Source organism: Myotis davidii, unplaced genomic scaffold (assembly GCF_000327345.1).
Source record: "Myotis davidii unplaced genomic scaffold, ASM32734v1 scaffold803, whole genome shotgun sequence".
In the NCBI taxonomy this organism is placed as follows: Eukaryota; Metazoa; Chordata; class Mammalia; order Chiroptera; family Vespertilionidae; genus Myotis; species Myotis davidii.
In genome coordinates this window covers 3,824,185-3,846,745 of record NW_006295567.1, presented here as the reverse complement: position 1 = coordinate 3,846,745, position 22,561 = coordinate 3,824,185, and the positions used below count along the sequence as shown (strand labels likewise).

General features: G+C 34.4%; 1 protein-coding gene across 1 annotated transcript in view; it reads left to right on the top strand.

Annotated features, from left to right (window-relative positions):
• The window catches only part of ADGRB3 (adhesion G protein-coupled receptor B3), a 669,006-nt gene that overhangs the window by 506,564 nt on the left and 139,881 nt on the right, over positions 1-22,561 (top strand). Inside the window, exons 17-19 of the mRNA XM_006770359.2 lie at positions 16,076-16,202; positions 17,795-17,898; positions 21,469-21,571. Coding sequence (XP_006770422.1) covers positions 16,076-16,202; positions 17,795-17,898; positions 21,469-21,571 — 334 coding nt within the window. The remainder of the gene's footprint in view (positions 1-16,075; positions 16,203-17,794; positions 17,899-21,468; positions 21,572-22,561) is intronic.

The following is a 22,561-nucleotide window of genomic DNA, read 5'->3' as shown; positions in this document are numbered from 1 at the left end:
CCTGGTAGCGAAAGGAGCCTCATTAGATGAAGATAGCTCAGGAGAGGAGGAAAGTGGTATTCATAAACAAAGTTGGAGCCAGTGAGAATATGTGGGGTCACCCACAATGGATTTTCTGTACCTCTACTGAGCTCTTGAATTTTTTCCCCAAAGTTACACTTAGTTTCAGGAATACTATGACTCTCACTGGGAAGTGCCATGGATTTCTATTAGTGTTTGTCTCACGTGATAAAGGTCCAGATGCCATCTTAGTAAGATAAAACTACTGCTTAAGGATGTGGTTGTTACACTAGATTTGAACCTGTGTCTGTACCTGAGAATGGCCAGAGTTAAACCCTAGGACATGGAAGATACAATTAATGGCCTGAATTAGAGAAGTTTGAACATGCCGTTTGTATCTTTGTCATAAAACTACGAAGTTGGAAATTGTAGTTATATTTTTTTAAATAAATTTAAAAAAATTTAATGTGCCGCTCCGAGATTAAACAATCTTCATACCAGTCTTCCCAACTGTATTCTCAATAGGAAAATTTCTGATTTCCTGGGGGTTTCTGTATATCCTAGGGTAGTTGGCTACAAAAATCGGTTGTTTATATTGTGGAACATTATGTTGATGCCTGATTCTCTTTGGAGAACTTGGAGTCCTCTTCTCCAAGTGAAATGTACTTAAGTGGCAAATACAATGTGACAAGTAGTCATTATAAAATCAATTAACTAAATATGGCAGACATTTTTACACTTTTCTAAAATATCTCTGACTATAATTAAGAAGGAAAAAAACAAAATAGGAAAACTGCAGGACACAATGAACACAATGCGACTTTGCTAAGAGATTATGTAACTCATGGGTAAATGTGCGTGGTGTCCTTGGTTTTGTGACCGAATCAGTAAGCAAAATTTACAGTAGTGGTTGGACTACTTCAGTATCTGTGTGGATTATTAATGTTCACATCTGTAGAGGTAACTTGAGCTATGCTTTCTTGTCACCAAGAAATAAATGTCAAAATTCCCTGGGATTCTGCAGCCTCTACCTAATAAGAATAATAGTATAGCATATGCTGTACTCTGTGTGTAATGTACATTATAGTAATGGTTCCGCAGCAGTCAGAAATGAGATATGAAGATGGGAGAAGCAGCCCAGGTTTTATATTAGTGATGCTATATTAATTATGACAGAGAAGGTTTTTCTGTTATAAGCCTCATTTTTAAGATGCTTGAAACTTTCCCACAGGAATCTTTCTCATGACAGTGTGTGTTTTTTTTTTTCTTTTTTGCCTTGTAATGAAAATAAGGAGATTGGTTTTTAATGTTTTTGAAAGATTTTTATCTGGGAATCAAAGTGTTTTCCCATCCATTAGAGCATTTTGTACATACTTTTACTTTCTGCAGCCTCAAAACAAATAGCTTTTTAATGACCTTCAATCTTGTCTTCAGCGAAGAAGTGTAGTGCCGTTAGTGTATCAGGGAAAGTTTGATTTGCAAATAATTAAATTACAAGCATTATCCAGTGCTTCCTCTGCAAATTATCATGTCCCCTAATAGCAGTTAGCCCCCTGCACCTTGCAAATGAGGGGAACTTGCAATTAGCGGGTCAGTTACTGAAAATTATACTGAAAATTAGCCGCCGTTGGAATGTGAACGTTGTGGATACAGTTTTTGTACATGCCAAAAAGGAAGTGAGAGCTGAAAACTATGTGTCGGACTCTGACATGGCACATTCGAGTATAAGTGAGCTCTGCTAACAAAGGAGAGAGCAGCATGAAGCTAAAACAGTGGCCTACGGGTTCTACTTTGGTTAAAAATCTAACTCAGACAGAATCACCTCATTCTCTGAGGGCAACAGACTGAGATCCACTCAGGAGACGTGGGGTTGAGATCCAAACCAGGAAAGGCCTTGGCTGCTCATTAACATGTTAATTACGCCATGGAGGGTTCAGAGCTGTCCTTCAACTGTGAATTTGCACCACTTGCCTTATTAATGTTTTAAGAAGCCATTGTTCCAGGCGAGCAGCAGCATGATAGGGAGTTAGAATGCATGCACATATTTCTTTAAATGCCAAGCTTTTGAAAATTGGACTCACGCACCTCCCCTTTGTCACCAGAGCACTAGGCACACCCCTACAGATCCTAATTGTATTATGTAGGTGTTGGAATTTTCTTAATTGGGGCTGAGGATGAACAAGCTGCATGTGTGTCTCCACACTATACTTGAGGAAAGGGACTACTGTTATCTTTTAATCTCTGAAATCCCTATGCCTAATACCGTACCAAGCACCCAAATGACACTAAAACATTTTATATAAATGTACAATGTATGCGTTAAAGCAAAATTTTATATTTTCCATTTTATGATAGTTGGTATTTTAGGGTGTCTAAATCAGAGCCTAAAAAGCCTTCATTTTTACCTATTTAAGCATTAAGCACTGGACTTAGAAAAACCATGTTATGTAATTCATTCAAAGATACTCCTGCCTCTTTTTTTAATCCTTTCTGCATTTGCTGTTGTTGAGGAATTAAGCACAGGCTTCCATTGTTACTTCTGGTCAAGTTGCCATGTAAGTCAAGAGTGTAGTTTCGCAAAATGACTTGCAAGGTGGGTGGTACAAGGGAGTCTTAGAAAAGTGCTTTCTCTCTGGACACGGGTCAGAAGTAGCAGCTACTTGACCCTCACTTACCTGACCTCTGTTTGTTTGGTGGCATGTGGGTAAATTTATCCCACACAGATTATCTTCTACTTCCCTCGAAGCTAAAAGTTTGTAGAAATCACTGCGTTTTTATATTGTTACTGTTGACCATACTTTATTTAATTTTAAATACTCATAATTTCCAAAGAATGTACTTTGAATGGAAGGTTTTTATTGGTAATTTCTTGGTAACAACAGTGTTCAGGATTTAGAAAGATTACATCCTTTGCATTTCATGTCAGGATATGACATGGATTCTCCTCTTGGTAGTATATACTTTTACTCTTGATATTTCTCTACCCACCCATGACTTAAAAACAGTAAGTGATCTAGCTGTTGGCTGTGTGGCTATGCAACCCCAAGAAATTTGTTAATCCTGGGTTCTGTTTCCAGTTTTCAAAATCTTTATGGTAACAACAACCACTATAATTAGTGATGAAAATCAATACGTATCATTTTTTTCTTCTTCAAGTAGGATCTTAATTTATTTGTTTGAAATTTGAGTCTTCCGAACCTAAACTCTGGTATTTCCTTTTAAATCTGGAAATGTTATGGTGCCACCATAAGAGAAATAACCTTTAATGGATAGTCTTATTCATGTCACTTAACTCCTCTGATAGAGTTTTCTTATCCATAAAATGGTATGTGTGATCATCATAATATGTTGCATGTATATAAAACTTTTAGAAAAATTATTTTCATTCCCATTAATAATGCCTGGCCCACATAATTACTACATAAATAATTGGTGAGGATATCCGTTTTCTTGAGTTTTAGCAGCACAATAATCCCTATCAGATAGATAGAACATGCAACTAATTTTATCAGTGAGGATACTTAGTCATAGTTATGCTGAGGTTTCCTCCCGATAGCAGCGGTGGGGTGGAGATGCAGCTGAAACCAGGAGCCAGGAGTCCATGTCTGTGACTTAAACAACAACACCAACAACTATATGCAGGATAAAGATATTTGTTTTCTCATAGAATCTATAGGTGATGTCATGGGAGGAATTTTGGCAAGCCCTTTTGAAACTAGTCACAAGCAAAATTAAAGTGTAATTTTAATTAGACCACAGCAAAGAGATGAAAGGGATTTGTTTAGTATTTACTGAAGCAATTATAATGTTTGATTTGGTGCATGTATGTATCTCTATCAAGTAGCTACAAAACGTTTGCAGCATGGCTTTTATTGAGTGAACCTTTTCTCTTTAAACACTGCAATGCTGGCATATTGATTAGTTTTTAAAGAATTCAATAATTGCAAGTGAATTATATTGGGGCTGCTACAAAATAGTGTTAGTTGAATAAATATATGACTATGAACCATTTGGTTGATGTGAACAGGTTTTCTTAGTTTATACTTTAATTGAATCCAGTTTTTCCCATATAGACCACTTTTTCTCATTTCTATATGTTTATAGATAGTAGTATTTTGTTCTAACACTCCAATAATGTTTATTTTTCTCCTAATGTCCAGTTTCCCAAATGACACATAATACACTGAGGAAGTGAGCAGAGATATATTCCCCAATACGCAGGATCCCATTTTCAGAGTTCTAAGCATATCATCCAGATATTTATTTAAGCTATATAAGTGTCCAATGACCTCTCACTTTTGCATTTTCTATGTAAGAATGCTGAATCATCTTTTGAAATATGATTAACTCGAGATTTAAAATTTCTATTTCTTGAAACTAACTCAGATATCAAAATTATTTCTGGGATAATTATACCTTTATCCCAGAAATAAAGCATCAGAATTTTGGCTGAATTAAATCTTCAACCTCTCACGGATGTCTTGGTTTCACATTTCAGAAGTAAATTTTGGAGAACTGTTTTCCAATTTGGGTTAAGACTACAGTCATGTGCTCACATTTTTAACTTCAAAAATAGCTCACCTATGACCCAGTGCCAAAAGTTTGACTGGCTCAGTTTACAGCCAAGCCACATCATAATTATAATTGAGAATGAAATGGGGGAAAATGAGGTTGAATAATACAAATAGCTCCCTGAGATGCTGAGTCAGTGATTCTGCTGTTGAAAGTTTTTGTTGCCAGGGTTTTAGGCTATAGAAAACTGTTGTAAACCATAGGTGTATCTTTTGATAATTTTACAACATCTTTTTGGTAGATAATGTTTAGCACTGTAGTGATTTGACTTAGAGGTGTTGGAAACAATGGAACAAATTACAATTGTCATAATCTTTTCTAAGATATGTTTTTAAATTTTTAGGAGAAACAGTTAATCTTCAAATTTCATGTCTATGACTATATGCTTTCTTATAGTATTTTTACTGGATCTTCTACAAAATAATGGTTAAAGCTTAAAGATGACCATTGTAAGTAAGTGGTTAAATATCAATTTGAAAAGTATGCTTTATCACTACAAAGCTGGGTTGATTATTTATATAACTTTAGCAAAAGATTATGTGAGATTATCTCCTTACTTAATAATGGAAAATAATAAAAATGGATGCCAGTCTATGAATCTAAGGATTGTTCATCCAATTCAATACACCATAATGCTACTGTAGTGTAGGAGAAAATATTCATATGCTACAAAATGACTTTTGGTATCCACGAATGAAAAAGACTTGGAGAATCCGTTTGAAATTAGAACTGTCTTATATTCCTAAATCAGGTATAAATACATATACATTTTATTTTTTATTTTTTTGCTTTATTTATTTTTCCCTTTATTGAATAAGATATTACAAATGTGTCCTTATCCCCCAAAGTTCCCTCATCCCCCCAATCCTGCCCTCACCCTCAATACATATACATTGTAAAAGCTATAGACAGATTTCTTAAATGTTATCTCCTTTAGTTTTCTGGTAAGGAGACTATTTTGCTTAAAGTTATAAAAGCACTTAAGAAGAAATATTCATTTCCAACAAAAAGATTATAAAAGAATTAACTTACTGATAATCATATATTAGCTTGATATTATTTCTTTTTTTTCTGAATCTCAAATTTTTTTCTGATTATAGAGGTAATGTAGTCATATGGGACAAACACAAAGGTACAAAAACTGTAAAGGAGCAAAATATAATGCCCGTCAGCCAGTACCCTGAGACAAGTACTACTAATTATTTTGTCACATATATTTTCAGACTTTTTTTCTATGAGTATTTTACACATTTGTGATCCTCCCCAAAGGATTATGAAACATAAGCTTTAGGACCAGGATATGAGTGAGTTCATTTTAAACTGGTGAAATCTTGGATGCATATTGTTTTATACATTTTATAATGGTCTGGCCATGTCATAGGACTGGCTTTGAGTCCAGATTATCTGAGAACTAGTGTGGAAAGTCACATACAAAATTAGGTTTACAGTTGTGATTACATGAAACAGAGAGTTTATTCTTGTATTATTATTATTTATTAATTATTGTTATTTTCCACACAAAGCACTGTAAACCTACTTTTGCCCCATCCTGTATGTTTAAATTTATTCAATTTTATATCAGTAATCCCTTTTTTTCCTAGGGTTGTGCATCTTAGCTGCTGCATATTATATCAAACTAAAGATTGGTTACCAGCCCAGATAAACAGCTTTTTAAAAAGGGAAATATCTCCAAGTAGAATGAATTATTTGTGATTTTGAGATTAGCACTCAATGTTAATGGTATTTTAAAGTCTTTTAAAAAGAAATGAGAGGGGAAAAAAAACTTTAAGAAGACTTGCCTTTACCTACACTCAAGAATGACTATCGAAATCTTTACATAATCTAGTTATATATATCACCAAAGTGTATTTTGGTATTTTGCAATTTTTGTTAGAAATACCATACAAATTTTTGGAAAAATTATGAGGAAAAAGGCCTAACATGATATAAATGAAACTTTATTCTTGAATTTTCTTCTATTTTATTGAAATGAATAATGCTTTTGCCCTTGGAGTTTCAGTACAAGGTTTTTTGTCTCTTCATCTTTCTAATATTATCCTATCAATTTCTGAATCAAATTGTGGAACTTCTGTCTCACCCTGTATCATCTCTCTCTTTGTGGACTGTTTAGGTCTTCATTGGAAGGCATTGGGAGCTTCATCCCTATCTCAACGCAAAAACACAACTGACAAAAATTTTATTTTTCTGTGCTATCTGACTTGCATGCAATCTTATTCCTTTTGTTGTTAAATTCTTTGATATGACAAGGTCCCCTTTTTAACTTCTAGAAGTCTAGTCTCCATCTGAGCCCTTTTCTGAAACTGTTCTCTCAAAAGTTTCTCAATGTCCTCCTCCATGCCCACAAAGTCCATTCTCAAGCTACATTTTTATGCTTATTATTCTCATCATTATTATTTTTTATTTGTCTCATCACTTCTTTATGAGGTCCTCCCCACTTGTTTTCTGTGAGATTTTAATTCCCCATATACTGTCACCCTCACTGAGAGAACAGAGGAAGGGGAATCCGCATTGAAGTCATGCAGACTTGGGCTCAACTCCTGGCACAGCCTTCTATCAGCTGGATGACCTTAGGAAAATTACAGTCTCTTGCTTCCATTTATTTCTTTTAAGCATACAACAATAAAGCCAAAGCTAGGCAGTCCGGGGCTTGTATGGATGTTGCACAGATTGAGATATCCAGGCAAGTTCCAGCCCCAGGCTCTTTTGTCTCCAATTTCCTCATGATTTTGCATAAAGGCAGGTATTAGCTTTAATTTTCCTATCTGGGAAAATAACTATAATATCCACCTTTATATTTTATTTTAGGATTTTTAAAAAAAATGTATTTAAAGTATCAACCACAGTACCTAATGTCGAGTAGACACTCAATAAATGTTAGCTGTTATTTTCATTAGTGTGATTATTATTATTTGCCTATTGACTAATTAATGATGGCTGCTTGCATATTTTAACCTTTAATTGTTAATGAATCATGGTGAAGATATTTATACATATTTATAACTCAGTAAATTGGCTTCCTTAATGTTATTCCTTCCCATATTCCTTCCTATTCTGTTTCCAATTAAAAAAACAGCAAAAAAAAATACTTTGCTTTCTTACTTTTTAATTTGTTTTTAAATTTGTTTTGTTTATTTGCTATTGAATTATGGGAGTTTCTTATATAGTTTGATATTAACTTTTTGTCAGATATGTGGTTTGCAAGTATTTTCTCTCACTTTATAGGTTGCCTTTTCATTCTGATAATTGTTCCTTTGCTGTGCAGAGGCTTTTTATTGTGATATAGTCCACTTATCTATTTTTTGCTTTTGTTGCCTGTACTTTTGAAATGTTGTTATCAGGAGGTAGAGGGAGAGGAAAATGGGGAGTTTCTGTTCAACAGGTATTAAATTTCAGCTATGCAAAGTGAATGAGTCTAGAGATATGCTGTGTAAATTGTTCTCTCTTATAGTCTATACTTTACTGTACATATAAAAATGGTTAAGAGGGCCTAACCAGTCTGGTTCAGTAGATAGAGCGTCGGCCTGCGGACTGAAGGTTCCCAGGTTCGATTCCAGTCAAGGGCATGTACCTTGGTTGCAGGTGCATTCCCAGTGCGGGGTGTGCAGGAGGCAGCTCATTGATGTTTCTAACTTTCTATTCCTCTCCCTTCCTCTCTGTGAAAAATCGATAAAATATATTTTTTGAAAAAATGGTTAAGAAGATAGCTCTCATTTTAAGTGTTCTTACCACAATTTTAAAATTAAATAAATAAAAAATATCATTGGTAATGAAACAGGTGCTACCTTTCTTGTAAATTATTTTTTATTACCCTCAAGAGTAATATATTCTTCATTTTCATGTCTTTTAGGACAAAGAGGCAGTAACATAATTTCCATTGAAGCTCTCAAGCTCCTAACGGCAAAGTGGACACTTAATATGTCCACAAAATAACCTAGCATAGTGCCTGTATCATAGTAGATGTTGAGTAAATATTTGTTATATAAATAAATTAATGATGCAGGGAAGTCTAACTATATTAGGTCAAAATCTATACTAGACACTTATTTAACAAACATTTATTAAGCACTTACCATGTGTCAAGCACTATTTTACAATCTTGGAATTTTGAAGTGAACATAAATAACAGCCCTATCCTCATGAAGTTTACATTGTAGTAAGCAAAGATAAGCAGAAAGTTAATTTAAAAATACACATACAATCTATCAGATGTAATAAGTGCTATGAATAACAACAAATCAGGGTATAGGCAAAGGGCATGTGGGAAATTCTTGAAAAGTGTAATAGTTATTATATAACTAAGATCCTCAAAGCTTAGTGGTTTGAAAGAACAACCATTTTATTTGCTCACAAGTCTATGGTTCAGCTACTTGGTTGAGTTCTACTGGTTAGTTCTTCTGTTGATCTCATCTGGTGTTATTTATGTGGTTGTAGTCATCTGGCAGTTCACCCAGGACTGGATGATCTAATATGGCCTCATCTACAAGGCTGGTCATTAGTGCCAGTCTCTCATCCTCAATGAAGCTAGTCTGAGCTACGTCGCATGACAGCAGAATTTCATGTGATAGTGGAAACTGTAAAACTTCTTGAGGCCTAGTCTCAGAAGTCGCCCATAACTTCCACTGCATTCTGCTGACCAGATCAAATCACTAGGCTTACCAAAGTTCAAAGGAAGATGAAATAAACTCCACCTCTTGGTGAAAAGTTATAGAGAGTTTGTAACTACTACAGATGGGGACTTACTCTCTGATATTGAATAGTCAGTAATATCTCTGGTAAGATTACATAAGGGCAGAGACTTCCATGATGTGAGGGTATATTCCATGTGAATGTCTTCGAGGAGTGCATTCTGGGCCAAGGGAATTGCCAGCACAAAAATGCCAAGGTGAAAAAACAAGGAGCTTAGTGTGGTTGGAAGTGATGGACAAGGGCAAGTGTATTAAGAGATGAAGGTAGAAAGGCAGGAAAGGCCAAGTTCTATAGGTTCTTGTACGCCATTATAAGGGCTTTGTCTTTTGCTCCAAGTGAGATTGGAAGAACCATTGGTACAGTTTTAAGTAGAATGACATGATTTGACGTGTGTATTAACAGGAGCTCTCTGGCTGCTGTGTTGAAACTGAACTTCAGGGTAAGATGGCAAGAATGGAAACAAGGAGCCTAACAATGAGATTTGTCCAGATAAAAAATGATGGTGACTTAGAATATAAGGGTAAAACTGACAGCATTTTCCTGGAGTAATTTTTAGGCGGAAAACATTTTTGGATTATGTAAAGTTTTCTCAACCAGATTGTGTGCTTCTCTAAGAAAGAAATTATGTTAATTTTCAAAAAATGTGTCTTCTACTTTGGCATTTAAAAAGCACTTACTAAATATTTATTGACTGGTTAGTGAAGACTCAGGCCCTGCTTCCAGATTGAACACAATCACTGTAGGATGTGGAGTCCTTTAGAGTTCATCTTCAAATTATTTTTGAAGACCAAAAGCAAGTAATGAGCCTAATACGGTCCATTGACCCCTGGCCAGTGGCTCTAAGTAGTTAGAGCATTGCTACCCCACCCCCACCCCTACACACACTAAAAAGACTAGGGTTCGATTCCCAGTCAATGGCATGTACCTGGACTGCAGGTTCGATCCCCAGCCACAGATCCAGGCACATGTAGGAGGCAACCAATTGATGTTGTGTCTCTCACGTTGATGCTTCTCTCTCTCTCTGCCTCCCTCTTCCTCCTTCCTTTCTTTTCACTCTCTCAGAAAAAAAAAAAATCAATGAAAAGATTATCCTCAGGTGATGATTAACAACAACAAAAAGACACATTAATACTCTTCAGGTTGCATTTTTACTCTATGCTTAAGGACAGCAAATGAATTAGGGCTGAGACAATTTGGATCCAGCAATATTAAAGTCATTCTTGAAAGATAAATAATTATTAAATTAATTAAACAAGCATTTATTATCAAGTTCCTACTAAGTGAAAAGCAGTATGTCAGAGATTCAAAGTCAAACAAGAAACAGTTCTCAAAAGCAGTAATAATCTAGCGTGGCATGGAGAGTGCTCATTTTGTAAAAATGAAGAAAATGAGGTGAATTTATCAACTAATGTTTTGAGATGGGTGAGTTTTAGGCATATAGGAGTTTGGGGAAGATCCAAATGTAGAGTATTCATGAATCTAAGTCATTTCTAGATAACAAATTGGAGATCTGGGGTCAATAGGATGGAGGGGCCACTATTAATTGCAGGCCCAGCATAATGGACAATAAGGCAGGGTTCTTCCTAGTGGTAGCAAGGTAAGTGTTTCTAATTTATAAAATTAACTTTGAATCTCCCAATCATCCAGTGAATCAAACTACAGAGAATATCATTTTTAGAAGGAAAAAAGAACTTTAACTTTTATCTATTTTGTTGTTTTCATAATTTGGATTTTAAACTTTTGTATCACCTCAAACAGTAAATGATCTCATGAAAGAGGGGTAAGATGTTTGATGTCATGAAACACTGGAATAAAATCAATGTGTGGTTTTTTTTAACGTGTCATAGGGTTTATCACTTAAAAAATAAAATATCAAACTGAATTCTATCTTTCTTTTTAAAACATATTTTATTGATTTTTTACAGAGAGGAAGGAAGAGGGATAGAGAGTTAGAAAAATCGATCAGCTGCCTCTTGCACACCCCCCCACTGGGGATGTGCCCACAACCAAAGTACATACCCTTGACTGGAATCAAACCTGGGACCCTTCAGTCCCCAGGCCGATGCTCTATCCACTGAGCCAAATCAGTTAGGGGTGAACTCTATCTCTTTAGCTAGCTTTATCTATTGTTAATTCATACTTTGTTAAAACTATGACAATAGTGCCACAATGTTTGTAAGTGTGAATAGCATAACATTCAGATCTTATAACTTCATACAGCATATTCATTGCATTTTGTTTTAAAACGGGTGACAATTAAAATTTAGCATTAAAAAAATCTCTAATTTGGAAATCAGAAACCCAGCTTTGCTTCTCACTCTGTGACTTAAAACAAGTTTTCTAAATCCAAGGTACTTCACTTTCCTCATCTATAAAACTAAATGGTTGGGATAGATCAGTGGTTCTCAACCCTGGCTGCACACTATAATCACCTGGGGAGCATTAGAAAGTCATAATGCCCAGGCCCCACTCAGGGTTTAATTTTTAAAGGTCTCCAGGTAACTTTAATATATGGCAACTATTGAAAACCAGTGGGTTAGATGATCACTAAGGTTACTCCTAGCAAAACTTTCTAATTTTATGACTCACTGTGTTTAGACATAGTAGCATTTGGTAGAGATAACATTGTTTTCAGTATTTGCAGTGTCCTTTTAGTATTTGAAATTAACCTCAAAATCTGTTTCTACTCAAAACTAAAAACATCTTATCTGTACTCCATTTTTTTTATATTTTGAGAATAATTTGAAACAAGTGCATATATATGTCATTTTGGGGGAGTGTAACATATGCATTAAAATAGCATAGATTTACCTAATTCTTAGAAATTAGCACTGCTATGAATGGGAAACAATTACTTTCTTTCAGTATGCATATGTTGTAAGGATAGTGTACTAAGAATTGTGTATAAAATTTTTAAAGTTGCTATTATAGATATTTTGATTTTGATTAAATGGATCATTAATACCCTAAGAGATAATAACCCCCCTAGAGCATATCAGTTATTTATAATCAATACTTTACACATTGATTTATTATGAAGCAGAATAGACAGTTTTATAAAAGACTGATTAGAGTTGAATATCTAGCTGTGTTTGTATTTCAAAAGATAAGCTTGAGCCCGGCTTGCATGGCTCAGTGTTTGAGCATCAAACTATGAACTAGGATGTCACTGTTCGGTTCCCGGTCAGGGCACATGCCCTGGTTGCAGTCATATATATATATATATAATCTTGAGTTTTTGAAACACTTTTGAAATGTGTCAGAATAAGATTTTACTGTTTTTTACTAAACAACTTTTCATTGGAGTTAACATATATATTTTTTTCCTTTAAGCTTAAATACTAGAGAATATAACCAAATGCTACATTGCTTAAAGTTCCCATAAAAATCAAGAACCCAATGATATACTCAGATCCACAAAGAAACTGTAGATCCTTAGGAAATTAGGAAAAGGCCACAAATAAATATTAAGCTGAGAAGTAATGGATTTTGTGTCTTGTATTTTCGCACCGTTCTGTGCTTGCGGGTATGTACTTTTGAATACTTGGGACAGGCAGACTTGTCTTCTTCCAGCCAGTCTAATAATAGGTAGAAGGAGAAGTCAAATGACAGCTAACATGGGTGAATGTAGGTGTAACCAACAAAGAATGTGCTGGTTGTATGGAATTTCTGCAGGTCTAGTTATTTTTGAAAACTATTTGGAAAAAAAAATAATGCCCAGAAAAGACACTGAAGAAATGTGTGATTTTTAGTATAATTTGTATGTATCATTTATTTTGTGTTTGACATAGTCTGTTATTTTTATTATCTTTAATGTTCATACAGATTTCATTATATTTTTTATGACAACCTAAACTTAATAACTAAGAATAATTTACAGATATACCGTTAATCACAGCATGCAAAACTATGACATTGAAAGAATAATGTGACTGTTGGAATAGTCCACATGTTTAAAAACCTTGTTGTGTGCAGACTGGGAAAGCTGTTTTGCTTCACATTAGTTCTACAACCTATCAGTTTGCTTTACAAGGTCTCCCTGAAATCAATCAGACATATGTACCATGCTTTCAAAAGATTTTATATAGTAGGAATAAGCTATGAAATGTTTGAAAATACAGGTGGTGGGAACTATAGGCTTTGTAATAATAGTGACATGTATGCCAGTGGTTTAAAAACGATATAAGAGTTTTATACCGTTTTAAAATATCAAGAGGTTTTATGAAACAGTATTTAGAATCAGAATGGCATCACACTTCTTATTACTCAGCTATTGGGAGTGACCAAATGTAGACATTGGTAGTTACCTCTTCATCTTTTAAGATCTTCTCTCCTACTCATCTGCTACAAATCCTGGTAGTCTCCTATCAGATGCATTTATTTGAAGCATTATTTTTTGTTTTATTTTTTGAAAAGAGCTCATCAATGGTACTCAATCATTTATATTATTATCCATTCATGTAATCAGGTATAGTCAAGAAAGGGCTACTAATTCTAAGGGAAGGTATAGCCGGGAGTTACATAGCCTCAGGAAGGTACACATGTATAGAGGTGAGTTGCATTAGAAGAATATCATGCTGCAGGGGGTGAAAGACTGAAACATGGAGACCAGTGTCACTTATTTCCCAACTTTGCCTGGGTCTGGGCCAGGTCAGCAATGCAATTGTCATACAAAGTAAAGTAAATTGACCTACTTTCCTAAAGATGTCATATGTAATTTATATAATCTTTAGAGTTTAGCAATATTTTATTGAACATAGACTTTATATCTGACAGCCAAAGTTTATTGATGCTAACAATTTTTGAGTAAACAAACATCCATTGCCTGAATATAAATTGATAGCTTTTCCTCATAAGAGGTCTTATTTACAGTGAAGTGTTTTTTTTCCCCTTATTAAGACTTTGAGTTAGTTTAGTGGTTACAACCACTAAATAATTTTAAAAGTGTAAGTACCGGACTCCATCTTGAAAACACAGATACTGCATTATGCAGAAGTTATGTTTTAAAATGTGCTAGATTCTCTTAAAGGTATTTTTCTTCTTTTACTCTAATCAGCTCAGATAAATGTTTTTCCTTTGGCCTCAACTGTTTGTCACAAGACGGGAAGAGGCAGACAGCTAATGAAATAAATTGTATGCTGCTATGGTTAGGTAGAATTGGAATTTAATACTGTTGCATTTGGTTGAAGCTATAACTGATTTTTTTTAATTTGGCATGTTTGAATGACATCATGAGAAAGAAAAGAGACTTACCAAAATTTTAATTGGCTAATGCTTAGAAGTATTTGCATGAACTTAGGTATAATTTTTATATAACTCTCCCCAAATACTGTGTATTCATAAAAGAAGTTGCAATTAAGAGTGTTTTGAGTCATGAATATTAATGCATTAAATCATTAATATTAAAGAGATATTGCTTCTAGATAACAAACGCAGATTATCTGAATTATATTTTGTAGCTCAACTTGGACATCCAACTGTCAGAGAAGCCTCTTGCATTGAAATCTCTCAGAAATAGACTGTGTGCATATTTAACCCAATAGCTCTAGGTATTCAGCAATGAAGTAGGTGAAATCAAAAGTACCACATCAAAATTAACGTCAAGCCATGTGTTATCCTCTTTGAGTTTTAAAGTAATTTTAATATAGATATTAACTTGGTTTGAAATTCAAACACACACACACACAGGTTTGCTAGTTGGAGAGTTTCCAAGCCTGGGGGAGGGGAGCTGACAATTGGTGCAATCAGTATATTACACGTGTAATGATAATAAAGTTGATTGGTTAAGCTCAATAACTTTTTAAAAATTTTCTGCCTCTTCCTATAGAGTAGTTTAGCTGGGGGTGGACGGGTTCTCCCCTCACTTCCCTCCCTACTAAGCTATATGTCCATACCATTTTTATTCTGCTGGGGTGGGAAATAAACCATATGCTTTAGAATTTTGAATGGCTGTATCAAAGAGAAAATTGAAACAAGGCCCTCTTTCCCCATCCTACCAGACTTTGGGGGTGGGTATTCATCTAAATGTTCTAGCTGACTTGGGGTTAGCTTAATGCTTCTACCCCAGGGCAAAGAGGGCGGGACAGGGGAAGAAATGTTAAGAGCTTCAGAGATGCTTTGGGCTGAGTGAAGTATGGAGTGGAAAGCTTATGTCTGAAACTCACCCCTCCCCTGGATACCAGGCATAGGCTATGAGAATCGGAACCAGCTGATGCCGCTGCTGCTGTTTCCCGTTTCCAGGGTGAATTTTTCACAGCAGCTAATTCTAAAGGAAGGAAAAATCCCTAACCAGCAGCGGAGAAGATCCTATACCCGACCCAAGCTATAGAACCTTTTAGGCAGGCTTTTCAGAGAAATCCGCATTATAAAAGCAAGCATTCACAATCCAAAAATACAGGATGGGAATCCGAACTGCTATGGAAAGCCTCCTTACACTCTGAGTGTTTGAAACGATCCGATGAGCATAGGAAGTGGCTGCCAAAGCTCTGGCGGCTCCTCGTGCTGCTGCCGCTGCCGTTCCTCGCAGAGGGCTGGACAGAGCTAGTCCCGGTTTCAGCACCCACGGCGCTGGACAGCTCTCTGAACACACGCTGCACCTCTGCCTGCTTGCTTTTTTCAAACACTCTCGCTTTGCATAACTGGAGATGCATCTAAATTACGTCCTGTTCAACAACAAGTAGATTTTTTTTTCCTGTACGGGAATTACAGTAGACGATTCTCTTAATTAAACTGCATTTTCTTCTTTACGGATTTGGCCGTCAGGCGTATTTATCCCGATCTTCCCCCCCCTTTGCAGGAACGAGTCTTTGGGAACGTGGTCCACCCAGGGATGTAAAACTGTGCTTACCGATGCATCCCATACGAAATGCTTATGTGATCGTCTCTCTACCTTCGCCATTTTGGCTCAGCAACCTAGAGAAATAGTAAGTAACAAAGGGAAAACACGGCTTTAATGCAAAGGCAGGGACATTGTGGCAAGTGTTTCTCCAGGGAACTGCATTTTAATGGGGAAATAGAAAATGTTGCAGGGTGGCAAAATCGGGCTCGTCTCCTCAGCTACAGTAGCTTGGTGAAATGAATTGTAGTTGGTGTGCTATAACTAAATTCTAGTCCATTTTATGTCTTCTAACTTGAAATTTTTGCAGTATAGTTATGAGAATGTACTCCAATCATATTACTAATATGCTGCAAACTTTCAAATAAAAATAATTGCCAACTTAACCTTTATTTTAGAACTGGGAAGCTGTTCTGGGGAAATAGTGAGGACACTGTTGGTAATAGAATGAAGACCCCCCAACACTACAGCCAACACATAGCATATCTGCATTGAATATTTTCAGTATGGGTTTTCTGGGGGTGTCCTTGGATATTTATTTTTTAAAAATCAAATGAAGTTTTCCTGAAAGCATGGAATGTCAAAAACTATAAGACCATTTCTTAAAAGTATATAGGTTTATAAAACTTATCTCTGAAATTGACAGCTGTATAAACTGTCTAAAAGAAAAATAATATCCTCATCAAATGTATTTTGAAAATTATTTTAAAAATTGAAATACTGAAAAATAAGATAATGTGACTTTCTTGTTTAAATGTGGCCTAAATATACATTACTCTTCTTATTTTGATAACAACAATAAAAAAAAACCACACTCTATTATAATTTAATGTGCATGTCTAAGATTTGGAACACAGTTTATCTTAAAGTGCATTTCTTCAAACTTTCAATATTAAAAATATGAAAAGCAATATATTTCATTAGTTAGTATCATGCTAGTATCTGTGAAAGAAACATCTCATTTTGTTACTGCTTGTGTTCTTGATATATTTTTTAAAGATATAAGGCTTATTTTTCAAGGTCATGTATTTAGGGACTGATACTGGCACTATGAAATTATCCTTGCATATTTTGTTCAGAGAAAAAAAGCGCAGAATATATTGTAAAGTCTTGCATTAGAAATTTGATTTTCTTATATCCTTAGAGACCAAGGAAGTGAAATTAAACGAGAGAATAGTTGACTTAGAATGAAGTTGTGAGAAGTCCGAAAGTTTGAAAATCTTTCAATATTTAGATACCAGATTCAGGTCACATAATGAGTTGTAAAAAGGAGGATCAAAGTACATTTTACTAAAAAACATATTGTGAAATAACTGAACTATAATTAGTCCAAGAAAAATGAATGCTGATTCAAATTTTAGCTGGAGAAAGCTTCACATGTGAATGTTGACCAAGTTGTAGTTTTAGTTCTTTATTTTAGAAAGCCATGAGTAGGTAATATGTCATTATCAAGCATTTTAAACTCTAAGGCATTTATTTCTTCATGTTAGGGTGGGTGAGCTAGAATTAGTCATTTTAGAGATTAAGAATATGTGAACAGAGTGGTTACTGGGTAATTATCTGGTAACTATAACAACTATCTTCTTGGCTATTTTTGAGTGTCAGGATAGTTTTGCTGAGTTTGAAGTTATTTTAAAATTCTTTTTGTTTGTTTGTTTGTTTCTTTTGTTTAATTTGCAGATCATGGAATCCTCTGGTACACCTTCAGTTACCCTAATAGTAGGCAGTGGCCTTTCTTGCTTGGCCTTGGTCACCCTAGCAATTGTCTATGCAGCATTATGGAGGTATGTAATCAATAAATCCAATTGAAATGAAATGCTCTGTTTTTCCAAGTTAAATCAGTGAATATGATAACCATTATTATGTCTTCTTTTATTTATTTACTGGAAAAAGTATTTTTGTATAGTTATAATTGCTGTCATTCAGCTATCATCAATGAGCACAATAATAATAAATGTTTACCCATTTGCCCGTGGTAAGAAAATAAACAAAACACACATACACTTTTCTTTCCAATTCAAATGATGGTAGCCTTCAACAAGTTGCTTATCCCCCAGCATGGTATTCTTATACCCCAACTTCAGTCTTTGTGTGGTTTCTATTCCAACTGCTGTTGAGCTTGCAGATTTGATAGTCAAATTAATTTCTCTTTTATAAAAATATGGTTTCTAAATTCTTATGTTTAAACACATGCTTTCAGTATGTCACAAACAATAAGTAAAGTCTTCTATAATATTAATGCACAAACATTATACCTCAATGCTCTGAAAAGGTGTTTGGTTGAATGGTTTGAATAAGGCAGATTTTGACAGATGTAAACAAGAGTATGTGATACAAAAAAAAATATTTGTATAATTTTTAAAATTACATGTGCTTGATATGAAAATTTAGTATTTCTCAAAGATTTGTTTTTCTATTAAAATTAGACCTTTGAAGTTTATATCCACTCTCATAATAAACCAGTACATAACCAGTACATGACCAAAAGGCCAAACTTCCTAATGGATTTTAAATTTCTTAATGTTAAACATTTTATATGCTTTTTTATTGTTTAAAATATTCTAAAAATAGTTATATTAATAGATAATTCTATATTATTTTCTGAAAAAAATGCAAAATTAAAATGCAAAATTAGCCAGTCTGGGATTTTACTTATCTTTTACTTAAGGTAAAAAACAATTTAGTTGAAAAATTATTTACAATTTAATAAGGAAAGGTCATTTTATTTAACATTCTTTAAAAAAAATCACTGTTCTCCATTATATTTTTTATTCCTCTGTGGGCAAGATTGATTGTTCAGGATATTAAATTGTCAAGTATATTAAAAATTTCAGTCCAGCTGGCATGGCTCAGTGATTGACCTATGAACCAGGAGGTCATGGTTTGATTCCCAGTCAGTGCACATGTCCAAGTTGCTGGTTCAATACCAGGAGGCAGCCAATCAATGGTTCTCTGTCATCATTGATGTTTCTATCTCTCTCTCCCTCTCCCTTCCTTTCTGAAATTAATGAAAACATATTTTTTAAAAAAATATATCCTTATATAAAAATAAAATATATACACACACACTCTTGGTCCATTGGCACAGATACATAATAGAGGTTTAGTTTTCCTGTGAAGGAGTTATCTGGTAATAAAACACTGACAGAGTATGACAGTCTGATAAAGTATGGCCAATCCCACAAAATTGAGGACATGCTTGGTCTAGGTATGGCATTGTAGACAATAGAATGCAGGATTTAGGGCTCAGTCAAGTAGCCATTGTTATGGTAATAAAAGACCAAAATGGACAAAGGCTGGGAAGAAGTCAGCTTTCTCTCCCACAGTTGTCTGAATGCCACTTCAGGAAAATGAAGGGCCAGGATACCAAAGTATTGAGAACTAAGTTTATACTTATCAGCACTTAGAGTTCAGGCATCAATTCCACCTTCTTTTCACCCTCAATGCATATAGCTAACACTAACACAATACTGCCAAGATAAATGATATGTAAAATGTGTCAAAGAGGTACAGGATTAATTAATTCATAGTAAAGTTTTCTTTAATCCAGAAAAATCCAGGCAGCTGTTCAATGATTCTCTCTCATCATTGATGTTTCTATCTCTCTCTCCCCTTCCCTTCCTCTATGAAATCAATAAAAAAATATATTTTTAAAAAGTTAATACACCATGTTATGCTCTTCCCATCTACAGATATGTCCTTTAAATCTATATATTAAAATGATGCATTCATAAATTTTGCTTAAAATATCAAACATGTTTATAAAAAGTATTAAAAGCTGAGACATTTTGTACTAATTTTTAAGGCAATAATGTGACTCAGTGTAAATGAAAATGGAAACATCTAGAGACTCTTCAAGATGGTCAGTCTTGGTCTTTTATTACCTTGATTTTACTACTTATAGAGCAAACAATGTCAGTGAAACCCTTTTAATAATTTCAACTGTGTGCTTCTGCTGTCATGGAAGCCATTAACATCATATAAAGGGTCAATTTTCTTTATTTCTTAAACTTTATATGTTACATCTCCAACCAAAAAATAATAATAAAAAAATTCGTAATATTTGATTAGGTTTTCAGCATCCCAATATGTGGTTTATTCCATTTTTTAGATACTGATGATGCAGGGACAAGATTAAGCCACTCTTAAGGCCATTACAAAATTGACCTGGGTTAGCCCTATTTGGGTTTGTTTTGTGAGGAAACTTAAAATACAAGTAGAATTGTGTGTGTGTGTGTGTGTGTGTGTGTGTGTGTGTGTGTGTTTCCAGTTTTTGTTTTTGTTTCGCCTCTGAAATGTGTGATGGAATGTGGGGGCTTCTTTCTAAATGTTCCTCCAAGACAGAGAGAAGGAACTTTAATAGGTTTTATCCAAAAAGTGCCTCCAGGTCTCCAGCACGCCATCTAACACTGCACAGGGAAGTCCACGCCTACTATGAAAAGTGATTTCATGTGCTAATACAAATTAACACACAGCAACTACAAGTGTGTCTATTTGTTACTGTCCTTCAGTGATTTATGATGGGGTACAGTAAAGCAAAGTAGCTGTTACTGTTTGTGGTAAACAGCTGGGAGAACATTTGATTCTAAGCAGTTTTCTCCATGGCTTACAATCTTGATGCACTTACAAATTATATGACAGACTGTCTACAAGCACTTCTTAAAGGTAAAAGATGGCAGATGTCAAGTAATTTTCCAGCCTAATGTGAATTATTATTTGTAAATTAGATTAGTTTTTAGAGCTAAAACATTAGTGTGGGTTTCTTTTTGAACAGTTATTCAGGAAAAATAAAATTTAAGAAGTAGCAGCCTGACTACATAAAAATATTTGAGTGGATGAAATGGTGGATGAAAGTGTTCATGGTTTTATGAGAGTAATGGAATCTGTCTGGTAAGCAAAGGAGACTTTAGAATCTGTGGTTTTTCCTTTGATTCTCAGCGTTTCTATTGGTTGATTTATATGATAACACTTTACATATAATGTACACACATATTTGTAAAGGTAATTATACTAATTAACATATATGCAAGAAATTTTATTTATAGTAATAAAAACTATATTGATAACAGTTGTGCAACTTGGACCCTATCAGAAATGTCATGTTGTCTTCACTGATTTCAAAAGAAGAAGAAAAACAAGTTCTAAAGGATCCTAGGACATGCCATGCCAGTATAAAATTGGGTCTCTAATAATAATCTTTATTCTTTTAAACTGTTTTTAATGGTTTTTTTTCTTTGTAAAGGCACTATTTTAGTGTTTCTTTTTCTGGATGAATTCCACCAATTTGCATAATACAGAATTTTTTATCTTTCTGTTGAATTTTAAAACTGGACACTGTTTCTTTCTGTCGCTAGGTACATACGCTCTGAAAGGTCCATCATTCTAATTAACTTCTGCCTGTCTATCATCTCATCCAACATCCTCATACTGGTTGGACAGACTCAGACTCATAATAAGGTATGACTGGTAATTATTCTGATTATCTTTGTGTGTTTATGGTTTGACATAAAGTTGGTTACTGATCATCCAAACACTTATTCTAGATAAAATGGAGAACATTTGACAAAATTATTTTTTAAATTATTTCCTGAATAAAAGTATTAACTCTTCCAGACCAGATATGCATTCCCTTGGATTAATTTCTTGGGTATCGAGAGGCTGTTTATAATAGTAAAAAATATATGTTTGTTAAGCATTATATCATAGCTCTATAAGTTCAAAACCTTAGAACATCAAAAGCACAAATTTAGATTCTATATCCTAATTTTAATAGGATTGCCTATGTTTTGGTCTAATTTATTTACATACTGATTCCTAAAAGTCAACTATAAATTGCTTAAAAGTATAACATAGATCTTGAAAATCTACCCCAAAATTGTCTATTGATAATAATCTAAGACAGTATTAGGTGAAAGCAACACTAGGTTTTCTGCCTTTTAAAAAGTTTTAATTTTCCAAAAGTATCTTGATATATAACCAACATTGCAATTCTTCGGCTGTATTGTCAGTTTCAACAGAAAGTAGGTCCTGTTTATGAGAACTGACTTGAGTTGAATGACCAGGTTTGTTCCAGAATTGACTGTCAGCTCTCTTTACTAAACTACTCTGAAATGCATTCCAAGAAACCCATAATAGCAATCTTAAATTAACTTATCCCTACCTCAAAGGAATTCTGGTAAACTCTGCTTTAATAACATGTCGATTAATTTGGGCCTGTTTTTTTCCCTCAACTTTTTTTTTTCAAATGCTAAAGCAAATAATTGAAGTTTTCCCTATAAGCTATCATTTAAGAAAATAAAATGTACTTTGCAATAAGTTGTTTTGATATAATAGATATTTGTAAGACATGTATAGTTTAAGTTTTTTTCCACCAAAGCCTCCCTTCCCATCATTGTTTACCATCCAAACACTCTTAAGTGATGCCCCTCATTAGAATATGGAAAGCTG